Source organism: Diceros bicornis, chromosome 8, assembly GCF_020826845.1.
Source record: "Diceros bicornis minor isolate mBicDic1 chromosome 8, mDicBic1.mat.cur, whole genome shotgun sequence".
Classification (NCBI taxonomy): Eukaryota; Metazoa; Chordata; class Mammalia; order Perissodactyla; family Rhinocerotidae; genus Diceros; species Diceros bicornis.
The window spans coordinates 31,897,719-31,918,564 of NC_080747.1; the positions used below are offsets into that span (position 1 = coordinate 31,897,719).

General features: G+C 39.2%; 1 protein-coding gene across 1 annotated transcript; it reads right to left on the reverse strand.

Annotated features, from left to right (window-relative positions):
- Positions 1 to 2,683: 2,683 nt before the first annotated feature.
- Positions 2,684 to 12,581, reverse strand: TLR10 (toll like receptor 10). Its single transcript, XM_058546881.1, has 3 exons — positions 12,501 to 12,581; positions 7,206 to 7,305; positions 2,684 to 5,721 (listed from the first exon to the last, which is right to left on the reverse strand). Exon 3 carries the CDS (start codon positions 5,657 to 5,659, stop codon positions 3,224 to 3,226), a length of 2,436 nt encoding a protein of 811 aa, XP_058402864.1. The 5' UTR covers positions 5,660 to 5,721; positions 7,206 to 7,305; positions 12,501 to 12,581; the 3' UTR covers positions 2,684 to 3,223.
- Positions 12,582 to 20,846: the final 8,265 nt, after the last annotated feature.

Here is a 20,846-nt window from a genome sequence, read left to right on the forward strand (position 1 = left end):
TTCACCCTTTACATAGAGAACACGTTCTGCCTTGGGGACAAAGGGTGGCTGATCTGAGGAGCAGCCTCCGTAGTGAGTTACTGATAGAATGAGAATGTTGTTTCAGGGATGTGATACAGGTGGCAAATACAGGATGCTTTGGCAGTGGGGAGAGGCTGCAGAGTCCAGACCTTAAATGATTATGGGAGTATAGGCAGGATATGCAAAGACCCAATCCAGGGCTCTGATCTTGAGAATGGAAATGAAAGGATCCAGATAATAAAGTCAAATGCAAAAAATAAAAGCCACCTTGTTGAGGATTGGAAGGAAAAGTATTATTTAGGAGTTAAAAGACTAAAGTTTGACCTTGGGCTTGGGTGAGTTATTTAAAATTCTAAAGCCTCAATTGAAAGTGAGAGTTATACTTAATAAACTCTAAATTCTCATTCAGTTTAAATATTCCTAGTCTATGCTTTTCTTGAGTGGTTCATTAAAACAGATAAAAGAGTTGAACCTTTGGGAACATTTGGCATAAGTTAGATTTAAAACCCTTTCCTTCTCCCTCCAAATGACTTGAATTTGAGGATTATGACCCCACTTCAGTCCAGTCCTCTTTGCCACATTTAGAATATATGGACCATTGTCAAAACCGAACTGTTGACATCTGGAAAATATTGCCACTTATCTGCAGAGATGCATGGGTGTTGTGAAGGCCCTTACGGAGTCCGCAGACAGACTCCAACCTCATCGATAGAGAGCTCAGTCTCCTTGGGAAAAAAATGGAAGAAGCCCCAGGTTGACAAATGGCAAAGAAATAAAAAGGAACTTGCAAGTTCACAAAATCTGGAGTCATTTTCAAAACATGATCAGAGTTGTTACACTGGCTTCCGTTGCAGCACGCGGCCTGTGTATGCTCACATCCCCATCAACATCACGATGCAGGAGAGTGGGTCACTTGTCGAAATCTGAAATTTCTTAGGTAAAAGTATATCATCAGGTTTACATGAGGCTAGGTGCTACTTGTGTCTCAAGCCCCAACATTAAACTCATGTAAAATTCATTTTCTCTTACCATGAGCCATAACAGTCAAACCAAGCATATTAGGAAAATTTGGATGGTATCAGTTTCAATACAATGATCTGATAGATAAGATTTAAGGGTTGTCCAGCTGCTGAAACAAGAAGTTGCTGAGAGCTAAGCCTAACATGTTATTTATTAAATTGTAATAAATTATATCTATTTTAAAAACTGTATTACTAAACTGAGGATTCCACCATGGAGTAACTAAATCCTGGTGACTTTATGGCTAGTGTTACTTTCTTTGTAAGTTCCCAATTAGTTAATCTTTAAAGGTAAGAGTCTTGCACTGAGTGATTTACTCAAGATTTGCAAAATCCTGATACAGTTATCTGTTTGACTCCTCCAGAAGCCATGAATCACACTAATATCAGCAGCCCAGCTGCTGAGAACCTGGGAGGAAAGACATTCTTCCCATTCTCTGCCATCACTCTACTGTGGTTTCCTTGGGTTTCCCCTTCTACCAAAACAGGCCATGGGCTCCCCGGGGAGGAAGAAGAGAGACACTCAGCCTCAAGGTTGCTGAACTCTAGTTCCTCAGAGTAGACTGGACACTGGCCAAATGGTAGCACAACCTAGCTTCTGGATAAATACCCAACCCTCTCCCTATATTCTCAGGTTGACCATCTTGAGTACAATTTTTCAAATGACTACTAGCATGAGGAATTCATAAGACCACAAACTATAAGGAAATAAAGTAGATGCAGAACCCAATTTTACCCTGCTTAGGATATTAGATTTATTAGATTGAATGAGATGAAACAGATGTTTTGTAGGTCAAGAGCAACCAAATATTGGCAATTTCACATGATTCAAGCTATACTCAGGAATCCTTCCGTTCTGGATTCTCTGTCTTCTCACTTGACTTTAACCTATTCCTGCTCTTCCTCTCCAGCTTCTCAGAATTTTGCCTCCAAATTCCGCTACCTATCCTGAAGCCAGTTGAGTCCCTATTAGCTAAATTCCTCTAGCTAACCCAAGATCCACTCCAGAAACACTCATTGAACACCTTCTCTGAACCAGGGACTGAGCAAATTGCTGATACAAAGGCAGAGGGAAGTCTATCCTAGCCTTTGAGGAGCTCATAGTCTAGTGGGAAAGGGAAATTTTAAAAACATATTTAATCAGTTTGGTGATAGAAATATGTCCAGAGTGTTATAGAGAGTCAAGGAGCAGCATGCTTGGGGGAAGAAGTGAGGAAGGTTTCAAAGAAGAGTTGACATTTAGATTAGGCCTTAAAGGATAGGTAAGATTTCCTGAACAAACCAAGGCAGGAAAGGTATTACAGGCAGGGACGATGCCAAACACTAGGGTCTTGGGGGCATGAAAGACGATCGAATGTTTGGGAAATGGGCAATAACTTGATAAGGCTCAATGATAGGATGCAAGGAGGTAACAGGAGATTGCTGTCAGATCTCAAAGGAGCATGGAATTTTCTTCCTTCATCATGTGGGTGAGCCACAGAGATTTTTCTAATCAGGAAAGTAACATGATGTTTGTTTTTGAAATGTAATTTTGCAAAATTCAGAAAAGTGTGTTCTCTTTCTATGACCTGTGAGACTAGAAGGGAAGAATCAAGCAAAATGAGTAGGATATATAGGCTTTAAAAATTATCTTTATTGTTTTATCTACTTACAAAAGAAATACAGATTCATTCTAAGCAACTCCAACATCATAGAAATATACAACACAGAAACCAAATGCTCCCTGTAATCTAACCTCCCAGACCCAAACCACTGTTACTACACCAGTGTACTTGTATAGATTCCTTTAGACTTTTATTTAAGTGTATAAACCAATATATTAATATAATTTTCTTCATACCAGTAAATATAGAACTATCTCATTCTTTTTAGTGGCTGTGTAATATTCTATTGCATTAATGTACTATAATTTATAGAATCAATCTTTATTTTGTGGACATCTGAGCTGTTTTCAATTTTTTTGTGATTATAAACAATGCTTTGGATAAATACTTTTTTACATAAACCATTGCAAACTTGTGTTTCTATAGGATACATTCTTAGAAATCCTCCAAGGAACTGACATGCAGGAATGATGGTTTTTCATTTTAATAGATATTGCTAAATTGCCATCATAATGGTTGCATTAATTTATATCCTAACAGTGTGTGCAGACCTCAACTTCCCTAGGGGAAGGGAGGGGTTCATAGGCAGTCTGTTCTTATCAGAGAAGATGCAGAACCTTGAGCCTCTTCATTCAGCTCTATGAATGTCTGTAGTTCACATGTCTCTCTGGTTTCTTCTAAATCAACATGAATAGCAGCTCGCAGATTTGTCCAAAAAAGTCTACATTTACGCCTATCCTTGGGCCATTCCAAGTATGCTTTCTTTTCCATGAGAGCTTTCAGGTTAGGATACCTGGTAGGAATGCAGTAGAGTGGAATGGGTTCCAGTAAGACGAGAATTATGTAATTAGAATTTTCATGGAAGAGATTGTGATGGGCAAAGTAGGGTTCATAATGGCACCACTCACTCTGGACAAAGTTGGGAGACAAAACTAAGATGATCTTATAGTTTTTCTCAGTACAGTTTATGACATTTTCGGTAATGCTCTTGCCAGGGTCAAAGTTTCCCTCATGAAGGCAAATTAAAACAGAACCAACTTCTTTCTCTAGATTGGGGATCAATTCATGCTTCACCCAGGCAGAATCAGGTTCGCTGTATGAAATAAACACGTGGAATTGGACATTTCTCTTGAGTTGTTTTTGGGTTGTCTTCCTAACCCTGTGCCATGTCTGTGTCCATTGACATAGCATCCTGAGATACCAGGGCAGATCAAAGTGCAGGCAGCAGAAAGCCAAAGCCATCCCCAGAATGAGCATGATAACCACAATGACGACAATCAATAGAGCTGTGTTACAGGATAGTTCAGGAAGGTAAACATCCTTTAACTGAGTCCCCTTTAGATTCAAAGGGTACTCACAAATGTATGAATCTGACCATCCAACCATCATGCCCTCTGAATATTTTTCGAGCTGAATGAAATCTCTTAATTCACAAGTACACCGGAATGGATTTCTTCCTGCATTTAGAGTCTTAACTTCCTGGCAGCTCTGAAAAAAATCCAGAGATGGGCTGAGAATTAAGTTCATTTCAATGTTCAGAATTGAGAGTTTTCTGAAATAACTGCACCCAGGAAGATCAGTCAGAAAATTAAATGCAAGATTTAGCTCTCGCAAAGACTTCAGATGAATAGTCTCTTTAGGGACAGTTTGAATTTTGTTATTATTCAGGTCAAGTATTTGAATACTTCTGGGCAAGCACCTGAAAACAGAATCAGCAAATTTATTGGATGACAGGTTCATGGTGATCAAGGTTTCTGGCCACGAGCAATTTTCATCATTTTCATGTTGTAACAGATTTTGGCTCAGATCTAAGTGCTTTAAGGTTGTGTTGTTAGCAAAGCAACTCACTAAGGAAAGTGTCTCCAATTTATTGCCCTTCAAAATGAGAGTTTTCAAATGAGGCAATTGGATAGGGTTTTTAAACAGGTCATCTGTTAAGATATTATTAGCAAAATTTAAATATTGGAATCTTGTAGGATACATAGGGAACAGCATGTGTGGCATTTGTGCATCTGATATTGTCAGGTTTTCTATATCCATCTTCGTAAAAAGCAAGTAGACTTTCTCCTGTGGAATATAAAAAATTCGAAAATGTACATGCTCCAATTTTATAGTTCTCATTACAGTATTTGAATAGTCAAATGAATTGTGGTCAAGATAAACCTTACCTCCAAAAGTCATATTTTGGATGTAGAAATATTCCACTGATGTATGCCAAACAAATTGGAAGATGAGGAGAAGGTCGTCCCAGAGTAAATCAACTTTATTAAGTAACAGAATAGATGTCTTGGCATTCTCTAAAGTAAGATTTTGTTGAGTTTCATAATTTGCAAATTGGCTTTTGCCATCTACATTTGTCATTTCTAATATTTTTGAAGTCTTGAGTCCATCATGCAAAAGAACCCAGAAATTAATGTTCATTGGTAAAACAATGTGAAGTTTTGTTATGTTTAGGATGGGCAGGCTGCCTTCTTCATAATAAGAAAGAGTTCTCAATCCTAAGAAGACAGTCTTTAGATGCAAATGAGCAATTTTCTGGAAGTCCGATTTTTGTATTTTTGCTCCACTCAAACCCAGGACTTCCAGGTGTGACATGTTGCCAGTCTCCTCAGAGACAGGCATGGTGTCAAAGTCATTGAAAGAAAGATCTAAATATCTGAGACCTGCCAGCGAATACCATGTTACAATCTTCAGTTTGTTGTAAGACAAATCTAAATATTTTAACTCCTTGTTGAATTCAAAGGTCTTGATATCCAGTTCTTGGATTCTGTTATGGCATAGAATCAAAACTTTCAGTTTAGAGACAGAATGAAAATCTGAGCTCTGGAGTTGAAAAAGGAGATTGTAGGATAAATCCAGTGTGGTTGTGGTTGGGGTCAAGTCTGCAGGAACCTTTCTTAGAGACATGTTGGAGCAGTTGGTAGTCAATTCCCTTTCTTCTGGCAGCTTTGAAGCCCAGCCATGCACTGACATAACAATACTACAAAATACATAAACACTTCTGATATGTCTCATTGTAATTCCAAGAATTTTATCACTGGTTCCCTCATATGAATGATGAAGATGAGTTCAAAATCCTAGAAAGATAGCAAGTTAAGTGGTTATGTGGTTTGTTAAATCCTGCAGGACTTTTCTTTTTTAAAAATGCCAACATCTGAGTATATTCACCAAGAGTTTGGAATAGGGTCTCAAACTGTTTATTGGGTCTTTGACTTGATCTCAGAACTTGTCTAATAGATTTCCAAATCGGTTACTGTGCCATATTCCCATCACTGAGGCAAGTCAGGATTCCCAGAAGGGAGAAATAAAACAGTTGTAAGAGGTGCTTCTCTCCCAGTTCAACTTAGGAACTTCACTGCCAGGTCATACTCAACACCCTCCTTCACGTCCCCTTTTGCTAGCCTGAAAGCTTTAAGAAATTTGAAAGTAATTTTTTTAATAAGACTTTATTTTTTTAGAGCAGTTTAAGGTTCACAGCAAAATTAAGGGAAGTTACAGAGATTTTCCGTAGCCTCCTGTACCCCGCCCAGATGCATAGGCTTCTCCACTATCAACATCCCCCACCAGCGTGGTACATTTGTTACAATTGATGGGCCTACACTGACACATCATAATCACCCAAAGCCATTGTTTACATTATGTTTCACTCTTGATGTTGTATATTCCATGGGTTTGGACAAATGTGTAATGACATGTGATCCATCATTATGATATCATACAGTGTACTTTCACTGCCCTAAAAATCCTCTGTGCTACACCTACTCATCCCACCCACCCCATCCCCAACAACCCTTGGCAACCACTGATCTTTTTTTCTTTGGGAGGAAGATCAGCCCTGAGCTAACCTCGATGCCAATCCTCCTCCTTTTGCTGAGCAAGACTGGCCCTGAGCTAACATCTGTTGCCAATCCTCCTCCTTTTTTTCCCTTTTTCCTACCAAGGCCCCAGTAGATAGTTGTATGTCATAGTTGCACATCCTTCTAGTTGCTGTATGTGGGACGCCGCCTCAGCATGGCCGGACAAGCGGTGCGTCGGTGCACGCCAGGGATCTGAACCCGGGCCGCCAGTAGCGGAGCGCGCACACTTAACCACTAAGGCACAGGGCTGGCCCCATCACTGATCTTTATATTGTCTCTATTGTTTTGCCTTTTCCAGAAAGTCATATAGTTGGAATCACACGGAATGTAGCTTTTTCACATTGGTTTCTTTCACTTAGTAATATGCATTTAAAGTTCCTCCATGTCTTTGCATGGCTTGATAGCTCATTTTTTTTTAGCCCTGAATAATATTCCATTGTCTAGACTTACCACAGTTTGTTTATCCATTCACTTATTAAAGGACATTTGGGTTGCTTCCAAGTTTTGGCAATTATCAAGAAAGTTGCTATAAACATTTGTGTGCAGATGTCCATTGTGTGGACGTTAAGTTCTCAATGAAAGTAATTCTTTAACACCAAACACTGTGGGCCTCTGAATTAATATCATGGAGTTGTTCCTCAACTTTTGTATTTGTGGACACAGAGAGTCCCTTGAGCTAATATCTGACTTTCCACAACACTTACCCATATGCATGGAAGGTCCAAAACACAGAAACAAACAGAATGGTTCTTGTCCTTATGCCTCCACGTGTCTTCAGGTTGGTGGCAAAAGCAATCTGGATCACTGCGGAATAATAGTAATAATGATAAAAATAGTTTCCATTTCTTGGAGGCTTTCTGTGTGCCAAGATATATACTAAACCCTTCATATATATTATCTCACTTATTTATCACAAAACTCTGTGAGGGAAGTAGTATTACCGGCATTTTACAGATGAGGAAACTCATGGATGCAGAATTCTGAGGACATTGAGAGAAGAGCCAGGCTCCAAGTTGTTTGATTAGATACAGAAGTGGTTGGAGAACTAAGTTTTCACAATATTCATTATTCAAGGTATTTATTAAGTACCTACTCTGCCAGGAAATTTTCTAGGCACTGGGGATATAGCAGTGAGTAGAACAGATGGAATTTCTGTTCCTATATGGCTTACATTCTAGTAAAGGGTAAGAAAAGAGAGACTATAAACAAAATAATAAATTTATATGTTAGGTGGTGATAAGGGCTAGAAAGAGAAATAGCTAAGGTAAAGGGGGACAGAGGGCATCTGGGGAGTGATATTTTGTATAAAGTGGTCAAAAAAGGCCTCTCTCATACAGTGACATTCATGCAGAGATCTAAAGGGAGAACAGCAAGTACACGATCAAAGACCTGATGCGGGACTATGCTTGGAAAATGTGAGGAATGACTAGATTGGAGTTGGGGAAGTAGATTGAAGACGTCAGATTTTATAAGGACTCAGGGTTTTCCTCTGGTTGAAATAAGAAACCAGTGGAGGATTTAGAGTAAAGGAGTGCCAGGTTCTGATGTACATCTTAAAGACTCCTCTGCTTGTTGGATGGAAATGACTGGAAGGGCACAAGCCTGGCAGGGAAGACCCCTTGGGACACTATAGAGCAACTTATGATGCAAGAATGAAGGTGGGGGGGTGAGAAGTGGCTAGATTCTAATATTAAATTAGTAAACTTTTCAACTTTACATCCCCCCACACCAGGCACTCTGAAAACACCAAGGAAAGGGAATTAGCAATGGTGCGAGCTTTCCTGCTTTTACTTGCATGTGTCTGATACACCTTGACCCTCAATGCCCCTCAGACTGGTCACTCCCATAGACAAGCAGGAGGAACAAAAGACATACTCCCTGGGAAGAACATGGCGTAGCGAGACTTCTCTGTACTGTTCATGCTTCCCGTTGATCTGAGAAGCTGTGTGTCTGCGTGTGTGCGCATAGACACACGTACCCATGCAGGCATGGTGAAGGCACAAACTGACAGAACAAAGACAAAAGGACGCCTGGAATAATACCTCAATCTCATCTGGATTTTTCTTTCTCTAGAATCTGACCAAGTTTGTGTTTTTTGTCGTTGTTGAAGTGAAGAAATTCTAGAAAACGTGGATATTTCCCAAAATAATTTTAAAATGAAAATACTTTATAAAACTGTCTCATAGAAAAATAGGAAAATGGACAGAAATGCTCAAGCATCTGTGACATGACTGTGGAGAGAAAACTGATTTGGATATTCGTTGTCCATTGCGTGCTCCGTGGAAGAGGGTCATGAAAGGCACTAAGTGGGGATGTGATTGAGGAGACAGTAGCCTGGAACTGGCCTAGTGTGTTCACTTTTCACTGAGATATTCACTCCAATCCATCCCAGGTAGTCCTTTCTTGGTCATCTCCTTTTTATAGAACATTTAGTATAGCATCTAATGATCAATATAAGAACAAATACGAACATGAAAAGAAAGCCTCTTTGATGCAGCTTTATGTCCATGGTAATTTTCCAGATTTCAGGAATTCAGCAAAATTAAATTATTACCAGTACCATAATTTTAATCAATTACCCACGTTTAAGATGACGTGAGTAGCTTGTTCTGTTTGATGAATCTGTGTATTTATATCTATTCAGCATGTCCGATGGCATCTCCCCTCCATATTGACTCTATCATGCAAATAAGGCAGTGGTGCCTTGATGTCTTTTTGGGTAACAAGAACTACCATTTATTAGGCTAAGTAATACTAATTTGACATAGATTGATCCTTACAACAACCATCTTATAAGGTAACTGCTATCACTATTCACCCTTTACAGATTTGAAAAGTGGTGGTAGGTCGGGTAACTGCCTCACAGTCACAAAGTTAAGACATGGTGAGTCCATAGCCTGGGCTCTTAGTCACTCTGCTATCTCGTCTCTCTATGGTGAGTCAAGGTGATCTGTTTTCAAAATACATTAATCACAAGGAAAGTATGTCTCACTAAGTCATACCGATTCTTTAAAATTTCCTAATACACAGTCCAAGGAACTGTATTGCCACCCAAATGCAATGCCACAATTTAGGTTTTATATCAATTACTTTACAAGGACCGGCATGGATTGAGCCATTATGTTGAACACTATCTTGTCTAAGCCACTTTATTTGGGGGTCACTTGTTACAGCAGCAAGTCTATGTCCCAACTAACGTACTACCACACTTACAATAAAACCCGAACTCCTAATACTGGATTACAACAGCTCCACAAGCTGCTCTTGCTTCCTTGGACTTGACACTCCTGTCACACTGCCCGTCTCTTTGTTCCTTGGCCACACCACGCTTGCTCCGACCTTAGGGCCTTTGCACTAGCTTTTTCCTCTCTTGGAATGCTCTTCCTCCAATCCTTCCTTGGCTGGATCTTTCATCATTTAGATCTTGGCTTAAAGTTTTTCTTCTCTAAGAGACCTGACTTGATGAACTAATGTAAAGTGACCAACTTGCTACTAGTTCATATCACGTTATTTTATTTCCCTACAAAATAGAGCACTTACCACTATCTGAAACTTTTGTTCATTTATTTGTTTATTGAATCTCCCTCACCTCTCACATCCATGAGAGAAGGGAGCTGATGATCTTGTTCACTTCTGTATCCCCCAACACACAAAATAGTGCCTGTCACACAGCACATGCTCAGTAAATACTTTTTTAATGTGTATATGAATGAATGAATAATTTCAATTTTATATCCCTTAGCACAGGTGATACCTAACATGCTCTCAAAAATACGTTTTGAATGAATGAGTTTGTGTTGTGAATTCCTGATATGGTGCCATGCATGATGGTTAGAGAATGAGTTTAGTGTTGGATTGATAGATCTGTGTTCAAGTCCAATCTTAGCCACCCACTTGCTGTGTTAACTTAGATCATTTATTTAACTGCTGAAAGGTTCCATTTTCTCATCTGTAAAATGCGTTTTGTGCAGAGGCATAAAAGAGATAATGTCTATAAATCTCTTGTTATCAGGCCTACCATATCACAAAGGGTAGCAGTTATCAGGGCCAAGACTAGGGTGACTTCAGGCACAAATTTTAAGAGGCATCAAGAAACTCAGTAATTAAGACAAATAATGTTTTAATGAAATATTTTTAAAAATTAAAATTAATGCAAAATACATGATGAAGAAAATATCAAAATTTTTCAAAAAGACAAGATTAGTATTACTGACTTTTCCTTTTGTCTCAGGCTCCAGTGTGGCTTGGCAGGACACTGGCAGTTATAATCATTAAGCTGACAAAGGTGTTTTTAACATTATTATCTCACAGAGTACCTCAATTTATAGCAACTTACTTTAAGCTCCTAGGTCTGGGAGCTATGGCCCTTGAAAAATGCAGCAGAATCTAACCCAGTTGCTTTATCTGGAATCAACTGAGTTGAGCTTCTATATTTTCATATTTCATAGCTTCTGTATTTTGCCCACCTCTTCTCCCTGCCCGATACCACAACCTCATCTAGAACTTATTCTAAATAAGAGAGAAGAACTAACTCTTCTTGAGCTTCTCTTAATATAATAAAACAAAAAGCTCCTATCTCTCAGGCAATGTATATGCATTACGGCATTTCATTAAAACATTTTTAAAAGAAGACACAAACTTTTGCTGAAAGATGCATTCAATAAATGTTATATATTATTATCACATTCCCAGTACTATTACTACTATGCTAAAAGCAGATGAAAAACAGAGAATGACTTTCCTTAATAGCTTGTGATTTAAAAATCCAAGTCAAAAGACGCCATGAAATGACTATTGGCGCCTGGCCAAAGAATACTTAATTGTCTAACTCTTCCAATGATGCAAAAAAATGGACAAGGGATTAAAAACCCATTGAATGTTGAATGGTCTTTGCAACATAAGAGTAAAAATGACTTACATTTTTTGAGTGTTTCCTATCCACCTGGCATGGAGCTAAATGCTTTCCATACATTATCTTGTTCAATTCTCTCAACTCAACAAAATGGTGGATATTTTTATCCCTATTTTACAAATGGAGGGGTTAAAGCCCAGGGGTTAAGGGTCTTGCCTAAGATGACCCAGTGAATAAGTGATAGAGCATGGATTTGAACCCAGACCTAGCTTGTCCTTTCTGGAACCCAAATTGAAGGCATTTCAAACCCTGAAATTAAGTAGCTTAGGATGTGATTTCCAAGATTGATTCCACTGGCAGGACTAGCTGCCATGGTGGCCTCTTCCTCCCTTCCCACCCATGTGCCTCTCTCCAAAGTGGTATGCGGCCGCTATGGGACACTCTGCTAGGTGTCAAAAAGTTCAAGAGGCTTTGCCCACATGCATTCTTAAGAGAGTTATAAATTCACGAGAATTGAAATAAAACTCAGAAAGTGCACACAACTCTAATTAATAGCTCAGTGTAGGAGGTCAGCGAGAAAGCTCTTCTAGAAATCAAATGCTAATCATTCTCTGCTTTACAGCAGACACATGACCATCTTTGGCCACTCTAGAATTTTAAAGGAAAGTGAGCAAGAACTACATTGTACAAAATCCATCAGATGTGCCCCTCCTTTTAGACACGTCACACAAATGCAGAACTTTAAAAATCAATAAAGGAGCCAAATATGCTTTACATAGCCAAAGATCTCATCCAGCAGATGTTGTTAACACGCATTGTGGGAAATAAAAGCTGGAGAAAACTAGCCACGATGCCTGGGACCATCCACTCTGGGTAGAAGGACCTACCAGGTTTAATCAGCAACCAGCGAAAGGAAACCCGAACCCTCGAGCACCTGCAACACAATTCCTCAGATAATAGCCTCAAGGTCACTCACGAATCATTCATCTTTAGATTAATATAGGCAAAATTATAAATACTACAAATCTGAATAAGGCTACTTTCCTCTTATCTCCATGAGTTCAAGCTCTTCTTTAGAGACAACCCAGACAACCTGTATTTCTTCTTCAAGAGCGTTACAACACACAAAGCTGACTGAAGTTCTTACCCCCAAGCTTGCACCGGCTCCTTCAGAGCTGCAGGTGTGGATGATTCACTGACAGGGCCAGAATTGGCCGCAGCAGAGTTTGAATCAAGCTTTTCTGTGAATCTTAAGCTCCTTTGCCCTCTACTGCATGCTGGTGGCATTACATGTTGCACAAATTCATTATCATCTTACAGAACTTTTTTAAAAATTGCAGTAAAATACACATAACATAAAATTTACCATTTTAACCATTTTTAAGTGTACAGTTCAGTGGCATTAAGTACATTCACATTGTGGTACAACCATCATCACTATTCATCTCCAAAACTTTTTCATCATCCCAAACTGAAACTCTGGACCCATGAAACTCCCCATTCCCCACTCCCCTCAGCTTGTGGTAATTGCTATTCTATTTTCTGTCTCTATAAATCTGACTACTCTAGGTACCTCATGTAAGTGGAATCATACAGACATTTGTCCTTTTTTGACTAGCTTATTTCATCTGGCACAATGTTTTCAAGGTTCTTACATGTTGTAGTATGTATCAGAATTTCGTTACTTTTTAGGGCTGAATAATATTCCATTGTATGTATAAACCACATTTTGTTTATCCATTCATCCATCAATGGACATTTGGGTTGTTTTCACCTTTTGGCTATTGTAAATAATGCTACTGTGAACATGGGGATACAAATATCTGTCCGAGTCTCTGCTTTCAATTCTTTTGGGTATACATCTAGAAGTGGAATTGCTGGGTCGTATGGCAATTCCAGGTCTAATTTTTGCAGAACTGCCATACTGTTTCCCACAGCCTCTTAAACCACTTCGATGATGGCTTACTTCAAGCTTCAGATTAGTTATCCTGCCCATCAAATTGGATCGGAGGCCAAGTGGTGATGGAAGGAATCGGAACGGTGGCTCCATAATTTGAGCAATCTGACTGGAAGAGAGTGAGAGGGGTAAGCTAGAGGCCCTGTCTTGAAATGAAGTGGTAAAACCAACGCTGTATTATTTATGTAGATTGCAGAGTACAGATCAATTTTTGTGTGTGTGTGTGAGGAAGATCAGCCCTGAGCTAACATCTGCCAATGCTCCTCTTTTTGCTGAGGAAGACTGGCCCTGGGCTAACATCTGTGCCTGTCTTCCTCTACTCTATATGGGACGCCGCCGCAGCATGGCCTAACAAGCGGTGCGTCGGTGTGCGCCAGTGCACACCAGGGATCCAAACCCGGGCCGCCAGCAGCAGAGCGCGCGCACTTAACCGCTATGCCACAGGACCGGCCCCCAGAGTACAGATCAATTTTTTCAAAGCAACACTTTTCGAGGTTTTATTTATACTTGACTTAAGATTCAGGTGACACTGCTGGAGATCACTAGGGAAGACTAAAATACCCAAATGGATTTGTCCACAGAAGGAATGGCAATTTAAAAATGAATGATTATAATAGTTTTATGTAAATGTGAAATTGGGGAGGGAGTGTGTTCTTGAAACAAGAATTTTTTTTTACAATGATATTGGTGTTTTTTAGTAAAAATAGAATGCATGTATTTCTACATATATTTTAGGGGAGAAATCATACAATAAAGAACTATATAAAGAAAAACAAAAACAGTCTGCTCTACTGCCCACGTAATCATATACAAACATGTCTACATATACACGAAGACAGGTGCTGGATGCACACCCATCAGGAATGTTGGAGAGGGTACACCTAGCTTGTTGGATGAACTAAGCTCTAAAATCTCTTGCATCTCAGAAACTCTCCAACAACTCTGATCAGCACACTTATGTTCTATATTGCCCTCTCAAGGAAAAATAATCACTTGGGGTTTTTGGTGTCCGAAGACATATTCTTCCCTTTCCCAGAGCCCACCATGTTTAAACACTGTATACTGTCAGTGAATGGAGAGGTTTTCTTTACTTATTTTTAATCAACAAATCACACCAAGTTAGAAAGTAGTGTTTTGTGTCATCACCATCATCATCATCATCATCACTATCGCTTGCATTTACTTCCTAAACACAGGAAGTATTACGTAAAAGATACTGGCTAATCCTCACCACAAACTACATGGTATATATAGATGATTCCCATTTGACAGATGAGGAGACTGGCTCAGAGAGAGGAAGAAGCTTGTCATCATCTATTAAGAGATGGAGTCAAGGTTCAAAATCGAGTCCATTTGCCTCTAAAGCCCACAACTTTTTCACTACTCCAGGTGCCCAAGAGTTTATGTACCACTCCCTCTGCCTTCATCTGGAATTTCTAAAATTTTTAAATCTTTATTTGCAATTAGCAATAGGAATGGCATGCTCAGAACAGTATGTGTTGATAACTTTGGGATGTAATTTTTTTATTCCCTTCAAAAATCTTTCCCCTCCCGCTCCCCACCCTCTGCCCCACTTTCTTTCTCCTCTCTTCTTACTCTGCGTTTCAGAAATATCTGCCATTCTCTCTCTCTGTCTCTCTCTCTCTGTCTCTCTCTCTCAGACATACACACACACACACACACTCACACACACATATATTTCTCCTCTTGTCTTCCCCTGATTTCAGACTTCTACCTGCCATATTTCTGCCTTCATTATAGGTTGCAATGAACAGAGAGCTTTGGGTTACTTCAAATGGATGGAGGTTTATTTTAAAGATACTACAGAAAAATAAATAAATAAAGATATTACAGGAAGTAAGGAAGCACAGCAGCACACAGCCAGGCCTCAGAGACCCGGAACAAGGGCTTCTCAGGACTTCCAGAGGCAGCCCTGGTGGTGAGGCCATCTTGTTAGATCCTCCAAAGTGGGCAAGGGCTCTTCTCTACTCTAGTTATGACTTGGCTTCTCTTTAACTCTTCCTCTTTCTCAATCTGCTTATCTTTTTACTCCCAGCTTCTCTTTACTGCTGCCTTTGCTTCTATTTCTTCCTACAGCCTTTTCTCAGTGGCATGGCTTATGGACAGGGCAGAGGCTCATCCTGAGGGCACTTCCTCCAAGATAAGAAATCTGTTTGGATCCTATCTCACCATCCAAAATAGAGCATCTCTATTGGGCGGAGGACCCATGGACCATCTGATAGTCTGCTGGCCTATTTTGTGTCTTGCCTTTGACAGTGCCTAGGTCCCTGATCCAGGGAGGTAGCAAAGTCACATCACCCAAGGCTGCCCACTAGGTAGAAGGAAGGGCTGCTTTCACCCTAAAGCCACTGCGGGCTAGCTCATAGTCTAGTATGAAGCATGTGTTAATTGAGTAAAGCTTCTCTAATTTAATTATAAGTATCAGTAAGAGAAAATAGTGACAGAGGTTATTTTTTCTGAATTATATTTCTGAAAAACAAATAAAAGCTAATAAAATTCTCACGTGGTTAGGAAATTCAAATAGTTTATCATGCATTTACCACACTTGATGAATATAAGGAGGAGAGAAACTTTTAGTTCAAGCAAACAAATTGAAATGGTCCCAGATAAGTAGTGGCAACCTAATTAAAGACTTTGCAGAGATTTGGTAAATACTTTATTATCAAGGACTAGAGTAGCACTGTCCAATGGGATATAGGAATAATGGAAGCCACAGAAGTAGCTTTTAATTATCTAGTAGCCATGTTTAAAAAGACAAAAACGGGGGCCAGGACAGTGGCGCAAGTGGTTAAGTGCGCGCGCTCTGCTTCGGTGGCCCGGGGTTCGCAGGTTCGGATCCCCGGGCGCACAGTGACACACCGCTTGGTAAGCCATGCTGTGGCGGCATCCCATATAAAGTAGAGGAAGATGGGCACGGATGTTAGCTCAGGGCCCCTCTTCCTCAAGAAAAAAGGGGAGGACAGGCATTGGATGTTAGCTCAGGGCTGGTCCTCCTCACAAAATAAATAAATAAATAAAAAGACAAAAACAAACAGATGAAATTAATTTTAATAATATATTTTATGTAATCCACTATATCAAAATATTCACATGCACTCAATATTAAAAAAAACTACTAATAGGATATTTCACATTTTTTTTAAATTTTTTGTTTATTGCAGTAACATTGGTTTATAACATTGTAAAAGTTTCAGGTGTGCATCATTGTACTTCTATTTCTGCATAGATTACATCATGTTCACCACCAAAATACTAATTACAACCCATCACCGCACACATGTACCGAGTTATCCCTTTCACCCTCCTCCCTCCCCCCTTCCCCTCTGGTAACCACCAATCCAATCTCTGTCCCTATGTGTTTGTTTATTGTTGTTATTATCTACTACTTAATGAAGGAAATCATACGGTATTTGACCTTCTCCTTCTGACTTATTTCACTTTGCATTATACCCTCAATGTCCATCCATGTTGTCACAAATGGCTGGATTTCATCGTTTCTTATGGCTGAGTAGTATTCCATTGTGTATATATACCACAGCTTCTTTATCCATTCGTCCCTTGCTGGGCACTTAGGTTGCTTCCAAGTCTTGGCTATTGTGAATAACGCTGCAATGAACACAGGGGTGCATTCTTTTTTCATACAATGTCTCAGAAGTCTAGCGTGTGTTTTACATTCGGCACACTTCAATTCAGACTTGCCACATTTCAAGGACTCTGTAGCCACATAGTGGCTACCATTTTGGACAAACAGAGCTAGAGCCTCAAGTTAATAAATGGCCATCCTACAATTAACCAACAAACTAGAACTCTAACTCACCCACAAAATTTTCCCCAGTGATGCCAAATATTGCTGTTTCCCATTTCCTCACCTCTCCTGATTCCAGCTCCTGCTCCCTTTCTCCACTGATCCTGATCCCTCTGCGAATAATCCTGTTGTTGAGACATCTATCAGGACCTGTGTCCTCAGAACTATCCCAAAGGCTTTAGGGGCAAGAAAGAAAAACCATATATATTAGAGGTGGAAGGGGGAAGAGAAGAGAGTGGATAAGCAAAGACTAAAGAAAGATTAAAGAGGAAAAGAGAGAAAATGGAAAATTTTGAAAAGCAGAAAGGATGGCAGATCAAAAGGAGAAAGCAAAAAGAGAGAGGAATAAAGGGGAACGACAAAATGGAGAAAATTAGGATGGAAGGCGAGGGACAGGAAAGGAATGGAAGCAAAAAGAAGAGAGAAAATAAAATTTATAGGCTAACAAGGGAGTGTCAATAGGAAAAGAGAAGGACGGGGGAAAGTCTGGATTTCTCATCAGGTGCCAGTTATTACTACACCTTTATCAATGATCTGCTTAGTGTTTATCTCAGACACAGTTATAGACAAACTCAGTCATGTAATAAACATCCTGTGAGACACACCAGCATAAGGAAATGCCCTGGATTTCCTTGTCTGCATCCAAAAACACATGCCATTGTTTTGAATGAATATGAAAAAATGACACAGTGAATCATGCTTACTAAGATATCTTCCAATACATCCAGTGGTCTGCCAGAGCCAGCCAACTTTTAATTTCAAGAATTTTGTGAGTCAGTTAAAAATTAAATTATTAATTCATTATTAATAGTTAATTATTAACTATTAAAAATTAAAGTATATATATATTTGCAATTAAATACACTATGTTAAAAAAATAATAGGTACTCAACGCTCATCACTTCCTAACGATTTTACTATATAGTTACTATTATTGTGCTTTTGAGGTTATTTATGCCTACTGTATGTATGGTAGAAACACCACTTGGTACCTTATTGGAGCATCTCCTTCCAGCTCCACCTTTAGTGACATCACATTAGTACCTTGAAATTGACCATGGTGGGAGTATTTATACCATGAAATTGGCAAACGCTATAAATTAGGACTTTATTGTTTTTCTAATATATATCTAATATATCTAATTTTCTAGATATACGAAAGTAACGGAGAAAATATTCGTTATTTGTTATAGAGTTTTGTGGGGGTTTTTTGGAGAATCTGTTGTTAAACATTTACCAGCACACCACTGCATCTGGTATCATTTATATCTATTTTTTAAAAAAAAGGAAATCATTTCTCTAACTCAAGTTTACTTGTTTAAAGAGCTCCCTCTCACTTTGCTTAAACCATTGTTCAGTGTTTACATTATTATGGCCTATGTAAATGTTGGGGTCCCACTAAAAACTATATTATACATTATAATTACACTCCATGATTACACTTCTCAGTTTTCCTCTAGTTAATAATTACCTTGTATTTCATTCTGTTAGTTTTCTATGTATCTGTGATAATTTTCCCCATATTCTCAAATATCTCTCAAGTCAAATTTTTTAAATGATCCAATCTATCAAATAAACTATTGCGTCCCTCTAATGACCTGTCCTCCTGTTCCAGTATGGCCTGGATGCTCTCAAGGACTACCGCAGAGCTGACATCCTCCGTCTTTGAGTTGCTGCTCCTCGCCCCCTGTGTTATAGTTTGCCTATTTCCTGGAATGCGTGGTATCTTCTTTTTTGGTTTTCACCTGTTGTAATGGAACACATCCTCCAGTAGTTTCCTAGGGAAGAATGCTTTGATGATTAATTTGGAGTGGGAATTTAAATGTCCTGTCTCCCATTTGATTGACAGTTTGACTAGATCTAAATTTCTAAGTTGCCAATAATATTCCCACACAATTTTGAAAACATTGCTCTCTTATTTTTCAGAATTGTATTTGTAGTATTGTATTGAGAAGTGCAATGCCATTTTGATTTCTGATTCTTTACATGTGCTTTTTTCTCTCTCTCTGGAGGCTTTTAGGATTGTTGTCCTTGGTGTTCCAAAATTTCAAGAAAAGGTGCCTTGTACCATTCATTTTGCTGGGCACAGTTAAAAGATTCATGTCCTTCAGTGGAATTTCTTTTATTTCTTTGATAATGTCTTTCCCTCCATTTTTCTCTTTCTGGAACACCTATTAGATGGATGTGGACCTCTCAGATTTAGGCTCTTATTTCTTATGTTTTCCTTTGCATTGGCAATTAATCTTTTTGTTCTAATTCCTTAGAAATTCCCTTAGCATATTCTCTAACGCTTCAATTTCTTTGGGGGAGGGAGCTATCATATTTAAGTTCTAAGAAGTGTCTGTATCTTCAAGTTGTCTTAGAAGAGAGGTAAATGTCCTTGCAGGCCTGCCTGTGATGGCATCATCAACATGCAGCACTCCTGTCCCCTGACTCTGAAAGGCATAGTGCCTGGGAACTTGTTGATTAACTTTGATAATGGATTTTTATTAAAAGTTGTCATCTACTTGAGTGGGTGTTAACTTGGAGAATTCGAGTAGTGACTGTGTCCTGGTGTGAGATGAAGTCCACCAGAGAGCTCTGGAACAGCCAAGGAAGGCAGTGATGAGCTGGTTCAAAGTGCTGGGGAGCCACGGGAAGAAACAGTCCAGACAGAGAGAACATGAGAGGCAGCCAGGAAATTCAACACACCTCTGAAATCCTCAAAAGGGACTGCTTTCCTATAGCCATGCGGGTTGGAGACTCGAATGCTTTTACTCGAAAATAAAAAGAAGTGATAACCCCAAGACTAGAAACTCTGGTGACACTCAGGTTGCATTAGTGAAGTTCAAGTTTTTCACGTATTTGTTTTCTAACTGGATCCTGCTTTGAGCTGTCCACACTCATTGCCAATATGTTGATTGGAATCCTAGAGCTTTTCTATTTTATTCTATTTCTTCTTTGTATAAAAAAGGAAAAGAGAATTTTATCTATGATATTTGCTACCAGATTACTTCCCAATTTGTTATTTCCCCATTTGCCATTTTTAGTTATTTTTGTTTGGTTGGTTATTCATTTGCTTGTTTGTTTTAACACAGAGCTGTTTCCAGTTTTGATGTTGTCAAATTCTGTCTTTTTTTTTTTTTTTTCATTTTTCTTAATCTTAGGAAGCCCAGCACAATCTAGGCTGAACATGATCAGCAGCTCAGCTGCAGTTCCACATCTGGTGGCATAAGATAATGGAGATAATAATAATAACAATCATAATGACATCATCATAATAGCTGACATTTACTGAGCTTTTGCTTTGTGCCAGGCACTGTTTTATGCACATTACATATATGAACTCATTTAATGCTCCTAACAACAGTGTGAGACAGGTGTTATTCTCATTTTATATCCAGGATAATAAAGCAGAGAGGAGTTACATAACCACTCAGGATCACTAGAAGGAGGTGGAAGAGGCAGAATTTGGTGTGAGGTGGTCTGTCCCTAGAATACTCCTCCTACCCACAGTGCACTGCCAGCTCTGGAGTGAATAGCCAGCCCCTGGCTTTCAACACATTACAGCACTGATTTCCTATAACAACCATATGAGAGGCACCATTATTATACACATTTTACAGATGAGGAAAAGGAGGCTGGAAGAGGTTAAGAAATTCATCCAAGGGCACGGAGCTCCACAGAAATTGGGCCAGAATTTAATTCCAGAATGCTTGTGGGCAGCACCC